Source organism: Lagopus leucura, unplaced genomic scaffold, assembly GCF_019238085.1.
Source record: "Lagopus leucura isolate 7727_CA_CO unplaced genomic scaffold, USGS_WTPT01 Super-Scaffold_100159, whole genome shotgun sequence".
NCBI lineage: Eukaryota > Metazoa > Chordata > Aves > Galliformes > Phasianidae > Lagopus > Lagopus leucura.
Window position 1 is genome coordinate 13,366,364 of NW_024962335.1, and position 19,427 is coordinate 13,385,790.

Below are 19,427 nucleotides of genomic sequence, written 5' to 3' on the forward strand. Positions count from 1 at the left end.
CCTTTTTACAGCTGTCCTAGAAGTCCCCAGCTATGAATGACCACATAAGTTCTGCTTTCAGGTGGGGATGCCTTTGGACAGTTGCATCACAAACTCAGAATCACCGGATGCTCCGAGTTGGAAGGGACCCATAAGGACCATTGAGTCCAGCTTGTGGATCCACACAGGACAACCCAAAAATCAGACCATATGTTTGAGGACATTGTCCAGATGTCCCTTGAACTCCAGTAGGCCCGATGCTGTAAACACTGCCTTGGGGAGCCCATTTCATGCCTGACAATCTCTGGTGAAGAACCTCTTCCTGATACCCAACCTGACCTTCCCCTGAGCAGCCTGTGTTGCAAACAGTGCATGTGATAGTACACTCTCGCTAGAAGGTTAGCAGAGTTTTTCGTTTCCATGTGTCAGGACAGCAAAAGGGGGCCCTGGATAGAGCATTTGCACTAGATGTGAGCTGTGTCACTCTTGGGAATGCAGGCAGAATAATAGGAGACTGCACAAATCAATACTGTTAATGGGGAGTCTTATTGACTTCACCACCTGAGATAGCCACATAAAAATAGATTTAGGAGAAAGCAGCGGGGGAAGAAAATAAGTGGGTTCTGCTGAGAAAGAGAGAGGAAGGAGAAGTGAAAGAGGAAGAACCCAGTAGAAGGAAAGTCATGAGAAACGGAGGGAGGTAAAGCACTGCGTGTGATATGTACTCTGTTTAATGGAAGGTGTGTAATCTCCCCATGTCTAGGAGGTGTTTGAGAGAACCTGTTGGGGATTTATTAGAAAATAAAAATGCTCTAATTGAAAGCGAGTAGAGACAATTTGTATTAATAACAGGAGAAGTCATCAAATAATAGAATTGTTTAAAATCTATTAGTTTGCTCCACACAGTGAAAAGAAAATGTTGATTATCTTGATATAGAACGCATTAAAATGAGAGCCCAGGCTGCTGGTCCCCTATGCAGATTAAAGACATAATTTATTGAAGCAATTTATTTTCTGGTGGGAAGAAGAGGGAAAAAATGGAAAAGAAGTATGATAAGGGCTGCAATCAAGTCTTGGATTCTTAATCTGAAGACCTGCCTCTTATCTGTCTTCTTTCAGTCATTAGAAAATAATATTCATCCCTTGGTTGGGTTTAAAGAAGCAGGAAGAGACAGGATGGCTGGGAAAAAGGCAGATACCTTAAGGAGGCCTGCCATTCACCTCTTGACGTTTAAGTTCTTGACAACAGTTGCTTCAAATCCAAGGCAAATCAGCCATGAGTTGCCAGGAGTAGCAGTAGCTGGAGCTTGCTGGTCAGCATGGAAGTGCAGACTGTCTAATCCTCCCTGATGATAAAAGGAATATGTTGCTAAACTGGAGATTAATTTGGTGCTGAATAATTCATTCATTCATTGTTTGTCTGTGTGTTAATAAAACACAGTGAGGGGAAATAAAAACAGCGACTCCAACGTTCACGCTTGAAGCCCCTTACAGTCAATGGGCATTTAGATGAGTAAATAGAAATCTGGCAATTAGAAATTTGATATGTTTGGATCTGGAGATCAGCCTTGGAACATGATTTCCCTGGCATGCTCACCGAAAAGATCCTGCAGGCTGGTGCGTATTGCTGTTTTTTCTCAGATAAAGGCCTAGATCCCACCTTGCATTATTTTCTCGTGACTTCATTGTGAACCACCTGAACTCATCCAGTGTAATTGCAGGAATTTGACAGCACAGCACTTCCCGCCTACCCCATCCTTGTGTCATCTGCTTGCACTCTTCACATTTTTATAACCAGACATCTCTCACCCCACAGGCAAAACTCCGATCTCAAAACCGAACCAGAAATAAGAAATAGTGCTAAGGTTTCAGAAGAGACACGGGCAAGAGGTGTTGTTGCGGGGCTGACATCGAGCATCCAAAGAGAAGCAAGGGCAGCCAAGAGACCTGCGCTGAGAGCACTTCTGTGGTCTTGCTCACAGTAGGTGTTCTTTTTCTCAGCCCATTTTCTAAAGTCACTGTATTTTTGATCGCGGGAGAGAAGCTGGATGTGCCATTGAATTGGTTCTGTAATGGGCCTATCAAAGCGCTGTGTGTGCGCAATTGGGATGTCTTTGTGAGATAATGACTTTTCTTACACTTCCTCTGGATATGTACTTACACAGTAACACCTTCCTAAAGGGCTTTTTCTGTTTATGTACTGTAATGAATCCTGATGTTTATAATTCAAGCTTTCGGTCAATTCTTCCCTTTTCCGCAGCAGTGCTGTTTTCATTGCTCTTGGCGTACTTTTTTCATTAACACTTGTTGATTTCTGTCCTTCCTTTCAGCTTCCTTCTTTTACCTTTGCTCAGCATAAGGTACAATGTGATAATATCACTTTGCAGGGAGAAAACTTATTTTTCCTTTTATGCCACTTCAAGTAACACTTTCCTTACTATATCCTATTGCTATTGGATCCAGCAGGAAGTGTCTCCCCACCTTCTAAATAACTCAAGCAGTTTTTTTCCTCTGATTTCTAGCATATCTCTGGACTCTTGAACAATCTTTGAAGCATCTTTCAGATAGGGGTTTCTCAAGCATACCCGTGTGGATCCTAGAGCTGATTCACCACCTTTATTTAACTGAGATTGCTAATGGGTCTTACTGCTGTCATGAGCCCAGCTTGTGTGATACTGTATTGTACCCCAGTCTGTGAGGTTGCTGCTCTGCCCATGCTTGAGTCATCTTCAGCTCCTGAATCATCCTTGTTCATGGAGCAAAAAGCTCCCTAACAATTAACATGCACCTCTTTCCAGCCGTAATAAGTATATATTTGCCACTCTTACCTGTCCAGTGAGGATAATATCCCCTGAAACTGAGACTGTAAAAAAGTAGAGAAATCTGTCAGTATTTCTAGGTAATCAGAAACACGTCCATACTTGATTTACTGCAAATAGGTGGGTATTTATGTGTTAGAAACACAGTCATGTATAAGTACACAATATTGTACTCCCACCAAATCCTCCTTCTGCTATCAAACCCCATGGGAATAAACACTCCCTCATTCTCAAATGCCCTCACCAATTAGTGTGACAGACCAGACTCGGGTTGCATCACTGCCTCCCTTTCTTATTATTCCCCACTGCCTCGAAAAAGGTCCTGAAGCAGATCCCATTACGGGAGCAGACACTCTCCTTCTGCATACCCAAACATTTTTCTTTTCTCCAAAGCACTGCAATTGATAGGGAAAAAGAAGATGAATTCTGATATGAGAACTAGGAGATAGATGGATCAAAAATGCTGTGGGTGAAGGCACACAGGTCTGCAGCATCTCAGCTCCCAGCCTTTGCAATTTCTTGTTTATACACCTACACTGATGCTCACAACCACCAAGATAAAATCCAGACATAATTTTCCTTCTGTCACTGATATTTGACATCATCACCCCAGGAGAAAGAAAAAAAACCTGCTCCGCTCCCCAAATCACTCCTTTTCTTTGCTTGAGTCACTTAAAATCATTTCTGAACAGACATTTTCGCTTGTTTGGAGAGTTGGGGCATATCTCTTCCCTTCCCTTCTCTCCCCTTCCCTTTTCCCCCAAACTCCTGAAGGCCCATGGACAGAGCCATACGTCTATCCTGAACATAGTCAGGACAGTCTGAGCATCGTTCTCAGATTGTCTGCACCACAGCTGTCAGCCCACTCTCACTCATGGCTGTGGATTGTGCAGATCAACAATCTTCTGGATGACGTTCATGCCTGGCTTGATGCATGAATGCCGAGGGTCATTTATAAGGCCCATCTGCTCTAGTAGAGGGGAGGAGAATTTAACCGTCCGAGCATAAGCTCTTTCAGGCCGCTTAGGTTTGGTAACAAACACAGTGAGTCCATGAGAGCTTGGCCCACATCTAGTGAATCAGCTCCATATTCTAACATGAGCTCAGACATCCAGAGCAAACCCTACTTGCATTCCTCACCTCTATTCACCCCCTGCAGAGAAGATGCACCCATCCTGCTTTTGGATTGCTTGGTAGCCCAAACTTGTGGAGGGATGGCAGGAATGGCTTTGATAAGAAATTTGCACTGTCACAAAATCAGATCTTGGCAGCAAATTCCACTGACCCCTGCAACCAAGAAAGAATACGAGAGTCTGTGTTTCTAACTTTATCCTTCACTATCTCTGCTTCATATATGCTTCCAGGAGGCAGAACAAGGTAAGACTTCCCATTTGTCCTTTACTAGATATGCATCTGAATGTGGGTTTGTGTGCTTGGTGTAGAGAAATACCTTCCTCAAGAGACAGAAATCCATGGGAAGGAGCTAGTGAAAGATGTCAATGACATGTTTTCTGAAGGAGGAGTTGGAGAAAACCTGAGGTAATTGATAATGTTAGTATTGGGAACAGTAACCAGGCTGGGCTGGGGAGACAAGAAGGGACAGGAGGGACTGGGGCTAGGAATCACGGAGCAAGCAGTCCCTGTATCTCCACTAATGCTCTCTGGCAGGGTAGCAATGCTAATGGTTATTTAATGTGTCAGCTTCAAGATTTAGCAAAATGGTACCTCTCCTGATGCATCTCATCCTGGCACACAGAGCCCAAAGCAGGGGAGAAATTAGGGCCTGTCTGTACATGCTAAGTATGGGGCTGCTCCTTCCTCTTGTCAGGGAGCTTATTCCCATGATTCTGTACTTCACCATGACAATCCCGTGCCGTGCATTTTGCTAACAGAATGCCTGTTTCTAGGTGAGAAGACATTCGCCATCACCCAGACCTGCTTTCCTCTCAAGGACGAGAGAATGGTGCCTTGCCCTTGAGAGGGAAAAAGGGAAATAGGCCCACTCCTCAAAGGAAAAGGGGAAGCTTGGGTATGGAGTCACCTCTCCATGTCCTATGGAGTGAGGTAGAGATGTGGCAGAAATGACTGGTTGCTGGCTCAAACACTGTGGGTTTGGACTTTCTAGCTCATCCTGATGGTGGAAGACCATCTGTGGTCAGGTTTGACTCACCACTTTGCTGCTGTGCCACACAGACTCTAAATGAAGAGCTGGTGGAAAGAAGAGTCATAGAATAGAAGAGACTGGTTTGCCTCTACTTACAGGACAGATGGGAAACCACAGTATATAGAGTACCAGAAAGAAAATGGGAAAGAAATGTGCTTTTAGGGAGAGGTGGAGCAACATGCCTTTTGAAACTTCTGTTCATGATCTTCAGTCTGCCCTGCCCTCCCTTTACACTTGTGGTGGTGTCTATTTGGCACAGCAATGGTGTCTGTTTGGTTGCTGGAAAGGAAGTCTAATGGAGGAGTAACTATGGCAACCTAACTCTCTCATAGTGACCGTGGAATCCACTGCCATCTATCCATACCCAGACCTTGCACTACAGAATTCCAAATTAAAACCCAACTAAGTTTTCTCCTTCTACTGTTAAGCACCCGCAGCCTGGCCTGAAAGAGTTGGACTCTGTCTCCATCCCAGGCTTTTCTTGGCTGTGTTATGATTTGATCCGTCTTTCTGCCAAGTGGCTGAGTGCCACACTACCAACACTCGAAATGGAAGCACTTGTTACCCAGCCAGCCAGGGAGTACCATCCCTGGGGCTCTGGCCACACAAGTTGTCAGTGACCCAAGCAATGTGGTTTCCTTTGCAAACTCACTCACAGCTCACAGCAAACCTCCAAGTACCTTCCTGGCTTTCTCTGGGCTGGAAAGGAGCAGTAAGCACAGAAATGCCTCTCACCTTCCTTGTGCAAATGCCCAGTGTGCCAGAGGTGACCACTCTAAATTAAGCTCCAAATTACTTCTTAACTGACAAATATTGCCTTACTTTAATCCAATTTCCTCCTTACTCTTCCTGCCTTCTTCCTCGTGGTGGTGAGGGGAAGGGACTGGGAGACAGTCAACCATATTCATAGAATCACAGAAACACATAATGGCTTGGGTTGGTGGGGACCTCAGAGCCCACCAAGCCCCAGCCTCTGCCCTGGGCAGAGCTGCCACTCACCAGCTCAGGCTGCCCAAGGCTCCATCCAACCTGGCCTTGAGCACCTCCAGGGATGGGGCATCCACAGCTTCTCTGGGCAGCCTGTGCCAGCACCTCAACACCCTCTGAGTAAAGAATATCCTCCTAACATCTAAACCTAAATCTCCCTCCCCTCTTTTAGCCATTTCCCCTTGTCCTATCATTATCAGACATGTAAAAACTTAGTCCCTGTCCTGCTTATAAGCTACTTTCATGTACTGTAAGGGTAAAATCCCACTGAAGAACTCGGGAAGGAGGTAAGGAGTAGCCAAACCTTGAGAGGGTTTGAAATGAAAAGGTGAAATAGAAAGGAAAGTACACATAGATAGGAGGTTCTCCAGACAGTGATTCAAATTGTAATTGTGCTCATGATTAAGAAGGAGTCTGCAGCCCAGCCTGACAGGGAGTGTCTTGGGGATGGGGGTTCTTTTACACCTTCTTCGTAGCGGAAAAGGGGGAGGTTGCTGCCCTTCACATCCCTCCTAGGAGCAGACTGGTTGCACACTCCTCTCTGGGATGTGGGCAGTTCCATGGCTGTCCTGACCACAGAATGCAAACCCATCTCTGACCCAGTGCTTGCCTTTTCACAGCTCTGTTGCCACTATTTTGGACCTTCACTATAAAAAAGTAATTGAAGCCCTTGAATGTGTCCAGAGAAGGACAGCAAACCTGTGAAGGGTCTGCAGCACAAGTCTTAAGGCAAGCAGCTGAGGGAACTGAAATTGTTCAGTCTGGAGAAGAGAAGCTCAGGGGAGACCTCATCACTCTCTATAATGACCTGTTCCAGAACCGTGTGGATGTGGCTCTGAGGGACATAGCTAGTGGACATGGTGGGGATGGGCTGACAGTTGGACTCAGTGATCCACATCCTCCTTCTTCTGTTTTCCCTCCCCCAGATCATTCCTAAATCTTTCCCTGGAGCATCCCTCCTTCTGGTTTTCCTTCACTACTTTCCATCATGTTCCACTTGTCACTTGGGTTGCTTCTTCCCAAGCCTTCTTATCCATATTTTTCTGATCCAGCTCCTTAGAAACTCACTTTCTTGCTCCTTTTTTTTCTTAGGGAGCATTTCTGCCCTTTCCCCTTCACCACTAACATATCCCCACCTATATATGCTGCTTGTCATGTTCCTAAAAGGAATAGAGTAGAAAGAGGAAAGCCCCCCCACCTCCCCCTACCCCCCTTCATCCTGTGCAGATGGCATTCTTTCAAAGACTTAGGACTGGGACAAGCACTACAGGTAGGAAGGGAGTTATAGAGCAGGAAGGGTGTACTGGAAGCATGTCTGATGAAGCAGGATGCTGAGCTGGTTTGTGCATTCTGATCGCAGCAGCATGCAAAATCCTATTATGGCTTTACTACGGCAAGTTTAATACACTGAACCCTTCATTGCTCCAGCTGCCCCTGCCAGGCATCTCTGAAATTCACACCAACAGGTTTTCAATTTCTTAGCAATCCTCAGCTCACAGGAGCAGCTCTCGGAGGGAGGGAGGGAGGGAGGGAGGGAGGGTGGAATTATGCAACAGCTCCAAACCTGACTGCAGGACAGTTTCCCTCTTCTTCCTCTCCCACTGCAAAGCCCCATGGGTTTGCTAAGGTTTACCCCAACAGAATGGATGATTTTAAGGATCATCTTGCAGCATGCCGAACAATTTCTGACACATTCTGAGTTTTTGATTTTCTGAAGAAAAGAGGGTGTACTGCTGAATTTGGGAAATGGAGATGAGGAGCTACCACAGGTGAGTCTGTAACAAAGCAGGGAATCATGGAGAAGTCTGTGGCAAAGCTGGGAAGGAATGTTGTACCTTACCCTATGGAGCCATACGTCAAACATGGGTATTTTCTAAAATAAAAGTTAGAAAAACTAAAGAATAAAAGGATTCTTCTGTGTGTGATTACAAAGGACTGAGCAGAGCTGCAGGTGGTACAGGGGTGTTTTGATCAGATGCTGGGGAACAGAGGAGGGTAAGCATTTGGGAGAAGAAAGGAATCTAAGAACACACTTTACAGCGGGAGTTGAGTTATCTGATGAAAGAACTGCATGGAAATGATGCAAATCTCACTGCTTTGTCCTAAACATCATGATATTTAACATCTTCCTTAAAGCCTCAGCACCTGGAGCTGGGGGAATCAAATGACAATTTCAATTCTCATATCAAATACAAGAAAGGAAAGAGAGAAGTGAGGTACTTTCTCTTCTCCAGAGAGAGAAAATAACCTCAAAATATAACCAAACAAAGGTCCCCTGGATATTCAAATAAAACAGTGTTTTTTTAGATACGGTTTTACATTTGGGTAAGTTGGGGGTATTTAGGTCTAGCTTGGCACAGGGATGTGGTGAAATGGTGAATGGGCAGAAGAAGGTACTGTACTGGAAAAGAAACATGTGCGTGCACACCAGTGTTACCCACCATTACATCAGTTTTCACTGCAGCAGAGTAAAGATGTTGCTGCATGGACATCAGCCATTGTGAGGTGAATCTGTGTATGACAGGGGTGTAGGATCAGCTGGAATTTCTGGGAATTTCTGAGGTTTCATGGACCTGAACTGCCAGCTCCTCCATCCCTTCCCATTGCCTCTCCTGAGGTCCTTCTCGCATCTCTGTGTGCAAAGCATGGTTCCCTGTTGAATGCCCTGTGGAGAGGAGGCCAAGCAGCACATTAAGTCCTGGGTATTGAAATCACAGCTCTGAAGCAAGTGGCTGCAGCAAGGAAAACAATTGCCAGACACTTGCAGAACAGAGCCCTTTCACACTATGATAATGGCTTTGGGCTTGCCAGCCCTCTCTTCTGCCCTCTTCTGATACCTTGCTGTTTATTCTGAGTCTATTACTGGCTCCCATTTTGTATATTCCAGTCTTGTATAGGCTGAAGCACAACCGGATGAGGAAGGGGGATGAGGAAGGGGATAGCTGTGGTGCAAATTTAGAGGCTCTTCTCTCACCCCTCTGCTGAAATAATGGACTCTTATCCATGCAGAAAGTGCAAAAGTAGCCCTCGCTGTTCTCTCTCTCCACCAAGAGCTGGTCCTGGAAGCCCTGCTGGAATATGGGGCTTTTTTCTCAGCCATAAGGCAGCAGGCAACAGACAAATCACTGTTATCTGTGTCTCTTCCTTCTCCAGGAGGGCCATGTATCTTTTTCATTTAGGTAATAACAGGCTTTTGGCAGAGCCTTCAGCACAAACCCAAGCTGCAGGTGAGCTGAGGAGTTTGGCTCTGGTTTTAGAAAGTCTTTGCATCGGTAATAGGGGGGTTTCCCTAGAGCTCTGCCAGGGCAGACTTGGAGTTCCCAAGGCACAGCTTGGCTGAGGTGCAGGAAGAGATGGAAAAGCAGCATTGCTGGTAGGGAAAAGAGGGAAGAGGCAGATTTACAGTCAATCAATCACAGAGTCATTAAGGCTGGAAAAGACCTCTATGATCACCTGGTCAAACCGTCAGCCCATCCCCACCATGCCCACTGACTACGTCCCTCAGTGCCACATCCACACAGCTCTGGAACACCTCCAGGGATGGTGACTGCATCACCTCCATGGGATTTGCTGGAGATGGGATGGTAATGGAACCCTTATGGAGAGGATCAAGCTGAAGGAGACACCATAGGAAGGAAGAGACGGAGAAAAGAATGAGATGGAAGAATCAGGGCAAGGAGAGAAAAGGAAATTCTGGAAAGGAGCACAGATATCACAGAATCATAGAATAACTCAAGCTGGAAAGGACCTTAAGGATCATCAAGCCCAACTGCTGGGTAAGCATCAGAACTCTGATGATGGCAGAAAGTCTTTGAACGCGGTATTTCTTGAGGAAGCAAAACAGTATCTTTCTGTAGACTTCATGCCATGTTGGGGGAGGGTCAATGACAAGCTCCAAGAAGCTCCTGTCTGTTAGGTGACTTTTCACACAGGTGCAGGAATTGATATTTCTCTCCCTTTTATTTTCTCTCCCACGTTGCAATGGAAAATAAATTAGCACGCACGCACACACACAAAGAACAAGCTCAAATTCAGTCATGGGTTAAGTTTGTTAATATATCAGAGTATTTCAAGGCGTCTCTCCCCAGCCAGTTGATTTTTAAAAGTCAATTTTTTTCTCCTCCAAAAAAGATTGGAGTAGAATTTTCTAGCAGTTTCTATGTCTCCCATGAGCAATGGCATGGTTATACACTTTCATATCTGTGCAGCCCACAGGAGTCTCTGGTTTAGCTGTGAATGTGATTCTGGTCAGATGGGGCTTTGCTGTCATTCAGGAGCTTGCTGATGAGCAATAAATATTCATAGAACTGATTAGACATTAATTGCACAAATCACCACCTCTTTAGCCATCCCCAGGAACCTTGCTTCCACTCACCACGGTTAAAGGAGCAGAAGAAAACATCTCTTCCACAGAGGTGCATTAGGGTGAGCCTAGTACCTCAAAAGAAAAAAGGAACTGTTAAAAGTCTCACCTTGCAACGTCCCTTAGCACCATAATCCTTTCCTAAGTTCTGGCCATGTTACATGTGCATGCACAGATACGCTTGAGTATGTGTGACTGTGAGCATACAGAACACAACTGTGTTTGGACACAACCAGAAGGGGACCTCTAACCCAATTTTTCCAGCAAGATAAGGAGTGAAGATGTGCTGTACTAGCAGGGCATATGCTCCACTCCCTGCACTTCTGCCCAGATGTGATATATTACTTGGTCTAGATATTTGTGTCATCTCAGCTCCAGAGCTGTGTGTTATTGCAGCCCAGAATGCCAACAGTATCCTGGGCTGGATCAAAAGAGGGGTGGTAAGCAGGGAGAGAGAGGGGATTGTACCCCTCTGCTCTGCCCTTATGAGGCCACATCTGGATACTGCATCCAGGCCTGAGCCCTCAGCACAGGAGTAATGTGGAGAGGGTCCAGAAGAGGGCCGTGAAGAGGGTCAGAGGACTGGAGCACCTCTCCTATGAGGAAAGGCTGAGGAATTTGGACTTGTTCATTCTGGAGAAGAGAGGGCTCTGGGGAGACCTCATTCAGCCTTCCAGTACTTGAGTACAGGAGGGGGAATGACTTTTTACATGGTCTGATAATGATAGGATGAAAGGGAATGGATTTGAACTAAAAGAAGGGAGGTTTAGGTTAGGAAGAAATTTTCAACTCAGAGGGCGATGAGGCACTGGCACAGGCTGCCCAGAGAGCTGTGGGTGCCCCATCCCTGGAGGTTCAAGGCCAGGTAGGATGGGGCCCTGGGCAGCCTGAACTGGTGGGTAGCAGCCCTGCCCATGGCAGTGGATTGGAACTGGGTGGGCTTTGAGGTCCTTTCCAACCCAAGCCATTCTGTGATGTGATATGAAAGACATGTTCTTGTCACTATTCATCAGTGAGTCTCCTCCTTGCTCCCTGTAATCCCCTTCAGGTCAATACACACAGCCTTGTCACAGTTAGATGCCACCAGCATCAACCTCCAGGTGCAAACTGATGACCGTACACAGGCTTACACATAGGAATATGATAACCCAGGACAGGTCACATTCATCTTCATCTCAGGGAGGCAGCAGCATTTGAAATGGCACAATGAGATAAGACTGCTGCACACCCCTGTCACAGGCACTTTAGAGCAGAGCCACTGCATATGTGACAGCAGTGACAGTTCAAGACATCCTGGTCAAGTGTGGACCCTGATCTGCCTGGGCTTCCTCCAGCCCCCACCTCCAGGCAAGAAGGGATGGGAGGCAGGATGGAAGCTCCTGCTGCCCCCCACAGATCTGACTGCTTCATTCAAACCATCTTAGATATGGCAAGGCTGTGCTTCTTTCCATTAAAATGACCGATTCCAGAGGGTATGAAGTCTGGCTCTTGTCCCCCTGAGGGCCTTGGAAGAGCCTTTTCTTTCTCCAGGCTTATGGTATGAGCTGGCAAACCTGTCAACCTCTCTTGGCTGCAACCCCTGCATTGCTGCGGATGGCTTATCACAGAGACAGGGAGAGATGAAAGGCTGCAGTCCTGCTCCAAAACCCCTGTTCAGCTGGCAGAAAAGGGTTGTTTGAATTTCCTTTTGTGTTAAAGGATGCATGACATAGAACTGAGCAGATTCAGGCCAACCAGGAATGGATGGTGTCAGATGGGCACTCCATTTACTGATGATCTCCCATTGCCAAAGGCAGTACACCTCTGAAAAAGACACGTTCTACCTTTTGATGGGCTCTGAATCCAAAATTCTGCTCAGCCTACCACCTACACTGCCCTTCCCCTCCAAATCCCAAAGGTTTTTTCTACTCTTTGCTTAGATACCTAAGCAGTGCTGAATGAGGTTGCTGGCTCTGCTGCTCCATCTATGTCACTTGCAAGCAATTTCTAGAAAGGCTTTTTAAAATGTATTAGCCTTCCAAAAAGGAGCTGATAAACAGGGACAGGAGGAAGGAAAGAAGGGGGAGGAGGCAAGATGCATTGATGTGCTCTATGCTACACTTCGGTGATATTCTCCTCCCAATCCTTTTATGGAAACAGACAGACATTTATTATGAAAATGAATTATTGGGTGCGCACTGGAATCCTTGGGTTGGCAGAGAGTAAGTGTCAGTTTTCTGCATGTGTGTCTGTGTGACCCACATATGCTGCCTACGAGCAGAAAAATGAACATGTCTACCAGAGAGCAGCCTGTCAGATTTAGTACCTGAAGGGCTCTCTGTGTGTATGCGTGCATTTGTGCAGCACCCTCAGAAAAGGGAACGTATGATGGTAGCCAGAAACTCATTGCCTGGTAGTGCTGTTCCTCTTACACAAGTCGTTCCCATCACAAGTTTGTGACAGCTCCGAGCGTGGCTGCCAAAGCACACTTAATACAAGTGGATTGTCAAGTTTTATAGATGAAGCCAGAACATTCTGGCCAATTTTTGTCATTTTTTTTCCCTCCTTGCACAAATATATTGGCATTCAGCAGGCATGGGGGCAGGCATAGCACTTGAAGAGCTCCTGAGTTGCGATGCTGGTGGACAATGTTTGGTACTACTGTGTTCATAGCACTGAGGAGATTGAGCAAGGGGTCTGGGAATTAATTGTGTCTGGAAACATATTGTGTCTCTGCCTACCTCAGCCTCTAAGGGGAGAGGAAATCTGGTCCATCTTTACCTCAATCTTGTGATCAGTTTAATCACAGAATCATATAATGGCTTAGGTCAGAAGAGACCTTAAAGATCATCGATTTCCCAGTCCCTGCTGTGGGCAGGGCTGTCACCTACCAGCTCAGGCTGCCCAGGGCCCCATCCAACCTGTCCTTGAACCTCCAGGGATGGGGCATACACAGCTCTCTGGGCAGCCATTACACACCTTCCTTGATGGGAAAGAGCTTGGACAGACTGCTGTCATAGAAAGAATCCAGGTAAGCTCAGGCAGAGCTCAGCACGAATTATCAGACTGTGGATAGAAGAGCTGCATTTTGATGGCTTTTGGCAAACAGAGCAAGAGCCTGAGAGGCAGTAGAATAGAAATTCCTTACCCAAATACTAGGCTCTGGGGCATCTTCTACTAGCCAAGTGCTTGTATTTCTTTTATATACACTGGAGATGTCTCTGGGATGAGGGACCAGATTCTGACTTCTCCTCCCACCTCTGGCCATGACCTTGCCTCCCTGCATTGCACCCACAGCAAGAGTTGATGCGTGCGCAAGCACGTGCTGCAGAGCAGCGGGCAGAAAACTCACTCTGTATCACATCAGCAACACAGAGATTCAATGCAGGAGACGTTCACAAGCGCAAGCAGAAGAAAACCTTCACGTTCCTTCTCCAGGGTGTGTGCGTGCTTCAACTCTGAGATACACTCCCTGCCTCCTGAAATTAATTCAACATTCCTGTGGCTCGGGCAAAAATAACCAAAATGAATAATCGGTGGTGCAGGCCCTGCTGCAGATTTCCTGGTGGATAGAGCCCTCTGCAGGAAGCAAAAAGGCAGAAGCAGAGCACCATTATTTACAGGAAGAGCCCTGAAAGGTAAAGGGAAGAGATTGCAATAGCTTATCAAGTTCTTTCATCTTGCAGGTGTAATTTTCTGTAGCAATTCTCTGGTATTTATATCCATTCCCTTCCCTGCTTGCAGACAGTGTCACTAGTCCCTGCTCCTTTTCTCCTGTCTCATTTACTCCTCCTCCACTGCTGGTGCCACTGCTCAGCCTGCATCTTGGGTGCACTGCAGAGCTGTGCTGGAGCTCAGGCTGCTTTGCTATGCACAAGAACACAACACTCTTATCTCACATCCTCTGCTTTTATCACCACAATAATCATGCTGCCCTGAGGTTTCCCTTTGTTTTAGACACTTTTATTTCTCCACACAAGAGCCAAAAACAGCAAGTTCCAAGTGAAACCGATCTGTGAAGATGGGAATGCCTCTGTGTGCCCATGCTCATGTGTGTATGTAAATGCACCTCTGATTTATCATGCCTTCTGGCTGCAGACCTTTCAGATACACATCTTGGGCAAGCAATGCTTGCTGGGTAGCCATCAGCCGGAAGGAGAGATAGCATTTGGGGTTCTTCCCTGGGGAGACCTATGGCCAGTCCCAAAGTAGCAAGAGAAGCCAGTCCCAGAGACAGAGACCCAGAGCTGCTTTCCTTGCTCAGGAACCTCTCTACACAGAGTGTGCACCCTATCACCCATCTAACATCAATTACTTCCTAAAACCTGTGACTCAGCTGCAGAGCAGGGACTTCCCAGAATTACAGCCCTCATGGCTATAGGAAGAGGCAAAGAAGAGATCTGCACAGAGGTACTCTTATCATCCTCTGTGCTCTGGTTTCACCCTGGAGTCCTGAAACATTAGTGCCACCTTGACACAACCACAACACATCTGTTCATGGAAGAAAAACCAATGGATCTTATCTACTCCACAACTGACTGGACTATGCTTTGCTGTCTCGATAGCATTCACACAGAAAAATAACCTTCACTTGATGGTTGTAGAGATCAGCTACAGGCTGGAGATGTTCTGGAGGCATTCTTGTCTCTCCTCAAATCCTGCCCTTCATAGCTGGAGCAATATGGAGGAAGCCAAAGGCCAGTTGACGTTTAGCCTCTGAGCTATGACACGGGAAGTGCTGTGCCCACAGCTCTGACAGTCCTCAGTGGATTGCTCCTCTGCCTTTGGGTTGGAAGGAGAAGAAGCAAATCTGGTAAGTTGTCCTGTCGGTCATCTTCATGCCAAGTGGGAAGGAGCCAATCCTCCCAAATTTCTTCCCTGAAAGTGCCCAGCATGTGAGAGATGCTGTCCAACAACTACATCTTCCTGCTGCCAGCGACCAGGTCAGGGATCAGTTTTTGTTGGCAATCTTTTTCTTTCGGGCAGAGACGAGATCATAGAAAGGATTCTGTGTGATGCTAGTCCTGAATATAGGCAGAAATGAGAGAAAGAGCAAGAATAACAAACAGTTATTTTCATTCCCCTTTTCACGCTGTATTCCCCAGCAGCCAGATAAACTGTGTGAACATTTTGGCAGGCTCAGGCTTCCAGTTAAGGTCTCCTCACCTTATTGCCTCAATCCACTCATCACGTTCTGCTGGTGTAGCTGCAGAGATCTTATAGGACTGGTGCTTGCCTTCAACCACCTTCCCATCCCCATCTGTTTTGCAGGCTTTGATCTTCTGCCCTTTGCAGTTGGGATTGAAGAGCTCAAAGCAATTCTGTCAGAAGGGGAACAAAATGGAATTGCAGCAGATGACAGGAGGGATCAAGGAAGCTATGTTGCTTTCAGCCATAGATGACAGGCTCAGAAAGATTTCAAAAGGGACAAGAGCATTCTGTCTTTGCAATGCTACGGGGTCTCATCTTCCCTGCCCCAAGAATCGCCCCATGAGTTAGATCTTCAAGCTATCCCTCTTAGGTAAGCACATGCCTCCTGTGAGGGGTTGGACATAAAAACAGGTCTTATGGAGAGGTGAAGTAGCAATAGTTATGCATTATGGCATCTGTCATCCTGCTCCACACATGAGAATATCTTCCACTTTTGGGTAGACACAGCATCCTCTCTTCTGTCTGCTACCACAAGACAAATGGCACTTCTCCCAAACTCATGTCACATCAAAGTGGTTTTCCATGGAAGATGCACAGAGGAAAAGTGTCACTTCCTGAAAGTTTCTTAATCCCACAGCACTGCCTGGAGTACACATCATGTAACTCATTATGGAGAGTTTTGGTGCAGTATATGTAGAAGCCAGCTCTGTGTACTCATCTCTTCCAACATACATGTATGCACATACAATTAAGCCAGTAAAAGGATGGTTCTCAGACCAGTGGTTGTCTGTTAAAATACAACTATGTTTAGAGTGGGTTCCAACCCAGTTTGGCACCTCCCCTTTGAGAAGTACAGTACACGCAGGCTTGGGAAACTGCTGTTCCCCACTACACCCTTTTCCCAAAGCCACCTCAGCCTTCACCAGCTTGTGAGAACCTTCTCTTCCCACCAACCTCCTATTGGCAGAATATCAAGCAAATGAGACTTACTGGCTTTTTGGGGTCATCCACCTTCTGGACTGATAGGTTCTCCAGGGGAATAATACCTAGAGGCTCCTTGTCCTGCAGTCAAAGAAACAGGAATTAACACCAAACATCATCCCTACACTTTTGCCATAGCCCCTCTGATTTCCCCAACATGTGCACCTTTGTAGAACAAAAGCAGTGTGTGCCTGGGGAGATCCCTACATTTACATTATGGGAACCTTAGATAACAAGAGATCCCAGCAACCGCTTCGGTGCACAGACTATCTCCAGACCACAGCCAAGGAAATGGTATATGAAAGGAAGGAGGTCTGAACCCAGTCTGTCAGTGTGAGGCAGTCTTAACCCCTATCCTCCCCGGCCCCTCAGAGGCTTGTAACCACCCAGTACAAGTTCACAACCTAGAGTTCATCCTTTACCGTGGTATATTCAAAGTAGTACAGGCAGTTATCGGTCAGAATGAACCAACGACGTTTCCAGGTTTTCACACGTCCTCCTAAAGGTTCAAAATCCATTAGTTTCACTCTTAGCTGTCCTTACCCCAACCCTACTATGCACACACACATGCACACTCTCCCTGTAGCCATCAGTCCCCAGAAGAAAACCATGGTCGTTACCACCAGTGTACCAGTGGTACTCACCACTATATGATGGATGCTGAGGGATTTTGCTGTGATGAGGCTAGGGATGGGGAGAGGGGATGTATATATATATGTATGTATAGAAACAGGGTTTTTTTGTTGGTGGTGGTTGTTTTTTGTTTTGCTTTGTTTTTGTTTTTTGAGCAGAGAGACTTGTAGGAGCAGGGCCAGAAGAAGAGAGAGCAGGCGGCTGGTTTCAACAGCAGGTGTCAGCCTCAGCCCACCACACCAGACGGGAGGGAGGGACAATGGAGATGCTGGTGCCAGGGTGAGTTTTGGATGCCTGAGTGGGTTTCTGGGGGAAATTTGTGATGTGAGAGAGGCATGAAGGTGAGGAATCCCGAGGAGTTAGAGGAAGGCTCCCACTGACCTAGTTTCAGGAGCCAGCCCTCACGGTTAGGGTTGAAGAAAGTGTGCGTGAGATCATTTCCATCATCTTCTGGTATAGAGAATGGCTCGTTTTTTATGCTGTCAAACAGATTCTGCACCAGAGCGTTGGATCAAGGAGAGAAAGTGAAAATAAACAGAAAGAAAGACAAATTTCTGACAAAAATTGTACACAATCATTTCAGGTCCATCTGGTACATCACTCTACCCAGGGGCAGGTGAGTGAATCAGAAAGGAGGTAACAGTGAGCACTAGCTCTCAACAGCCCTCAATATACACCTCAAACTGTTTCAAGAGTGACTGCAAGCTTTTTTCTGCACACTGAGTAAAAAATAAAGGAAATCCATTTCGGAAACCATGTAATTCATCAGGACTGGCAGCAGTGATTGACCACAGCATATCCTATGGTGACTGCTGAGGGTATAACAAGGTAGCACTAAGGAAGTTAGAGGGTGGGAGGGGGGTGACAGTGACTGCAGCCCCATTTAGGCCCTGGTTGGTGGTGTACCATACAATAACCAAACATTCTGCTGAGAACTTGCATGCAAAGACCAACACATGCATCTGCATAACCTTAAAGAGATGTATTTCACAGAACCCAGGCATTTAGAGCTGATGATCTTGAAGGTGTTTTCCAAACTAGATGATTCTCCGATTCTATGGCCCTGTGCCTGCTGAGCCCCTGGGAAGCTGATAGCTCCAGCTTTGATAAGGGCTGTGTCTCCTGCCTCCATCCCCCTTCTGCACCTTCATCCTCTGGGATCAGAGATGGTATGGACTGCTGAGAGCTTTAAAGGTGCTGGAAAAGGTGTTTCAAAAGCCTCTGGCATTCATTTTGGGCTTGATGGTGATACTTGCACAGATATATTCTGGTGCAAAAGAGGTCAGGCTCTGTTGTCCTCACCGATGAAATATTCTAGGCCCCTCATCACCCCTGGTCTCTCTCTAGAAGTTCTCTGCCTTTCTTGAACCAGGGTGCCCAGAACTGGACAAAACACTCCAGATGTGGCCCCAGCAGGGCCAAGGAGAGGGGGACGATCACTTCCCTCTACCTGCTGGCCATGCTCTTTGTAATGCACCATTGGCCTTCTGGGCCACAAGGGCACACTGCTCGCTCATGGCCAACCTGCTGTTCACTAGGATGCACTGGTCCTTCTCCTTGAGCTCTTTTTCAGCAGGTCAGCCCCTGACCTGCACTAATGCATGTGGTTATTCCTTCCCAGGTGCAGGATTTTATACTTGCTCCTGTGTAGAAGGCTACCACTGTTCACTGCTATTCTCTGAATATCTCTCTTGCTACATGTCCTCACTAACAAGCATGTCTGCAGTCACTCTCCAAAGCATTTTTCATGTTTTCCAGCTTCCATTTTATACCTTTTTCCTTGAGCAGCTCTCCCCTTACAGGGCAGAAGGTCAGTAGTCTTATATTACACTGAGATCAATGGACCTTATGTTCATGGTGAAGCTTGACCCAGAGAGAAAATAGGGACTGATGATAAAATGGGAGATCAAAACCTTTCTTACCTTTAAGAGCTCTTGTGGCAGGTCTGCTCCATCATTGATGCCTCGGTTGATGGACACAAACCTTTCAAAGGGGGGTTTGTCTTTCACATTAGGGTTGTGCAGGCTGGTGTTGAGCATGATAATGGAGAAGGAGAGTATATAACATGTATCTGTCAATGAGAAAGAAAACCAGGACCGATGGCGTTTTTCTTAGAGAGCAGATAATCCACATGCTAACAGGTGACTAGTCTTCCAGTTGCTAGTGAACAGCTTCAACCTCCCAGATTTAGGAGGAGATCTCCCCTCTACCTGGTGTAAGAGAGGCAGACAGGACTCGAGGAGAGTTGATCTCCTGTGATGGATATGATTCCCTAGTAGGCAATTTGGGCAGACCTGGTCAGGTAAAAGCTCTGCTAGCAAGTTTCTACAGACCCATGCCTGTAAGTGGTACCCATGATGCAAGGAGGTAT

The 19,427-nt window shown here is 46.5% G+C and overlaps 1 protein-coding gene across 4 annotated transcripts in view; it reads right to left on the reverse strand.

Moving 5' to 3' along the window:
* Positions 1 to 1,211: 1,211 nt before the first annotated feature.
* CYTH4 (cytohesin 4) overlaps positions 1,212 to 19,427 on the reverse strand; it is a 40,541-nt gene continuing 22,325 nt past the window's right edge. For 3 of the 4 annotated variants that reach the window (XM_042890425.1, XM_042890423.1, XM_042890424.1), the window contains 6 exons: positions 18,979 to 19,127; positions 17,438 to 17,549; positions 16,846 to 16,922; positions 16,433 to 16,504; positions 15,458 to 15,612; positions 14,233 to 15,315 (listed from right to left, as the gene is read on the reverse strand). In XM_042890425.1, coding sequence (XP_042746359.1) covers positions 15,243 to 15,315; positions 15,458 to 15,612; positions 16,433 to 16,504; positions 16,846 to 16,922; positions 17,438 to 17,549; positions 18,979 to 19,127 — 638 coding nt within the window. In that variant the 3' untranslated portion in view covers positions 14,233 to 15,242. Of the gene's footprint in view, positions 1,326 to 2,807; positions 2,843 to 14,232; positions 15,316 to 15,457; positions 15,613 to 16,432; positions 16,505 to 16,845; positions 16,923 to 17,437; positions 17,550 to 18,978; positions 19,128 to 19,427 lie in introns of those variants that run through there. The other variant, XR_006182126.1, reaches the window with a different exon arrangement.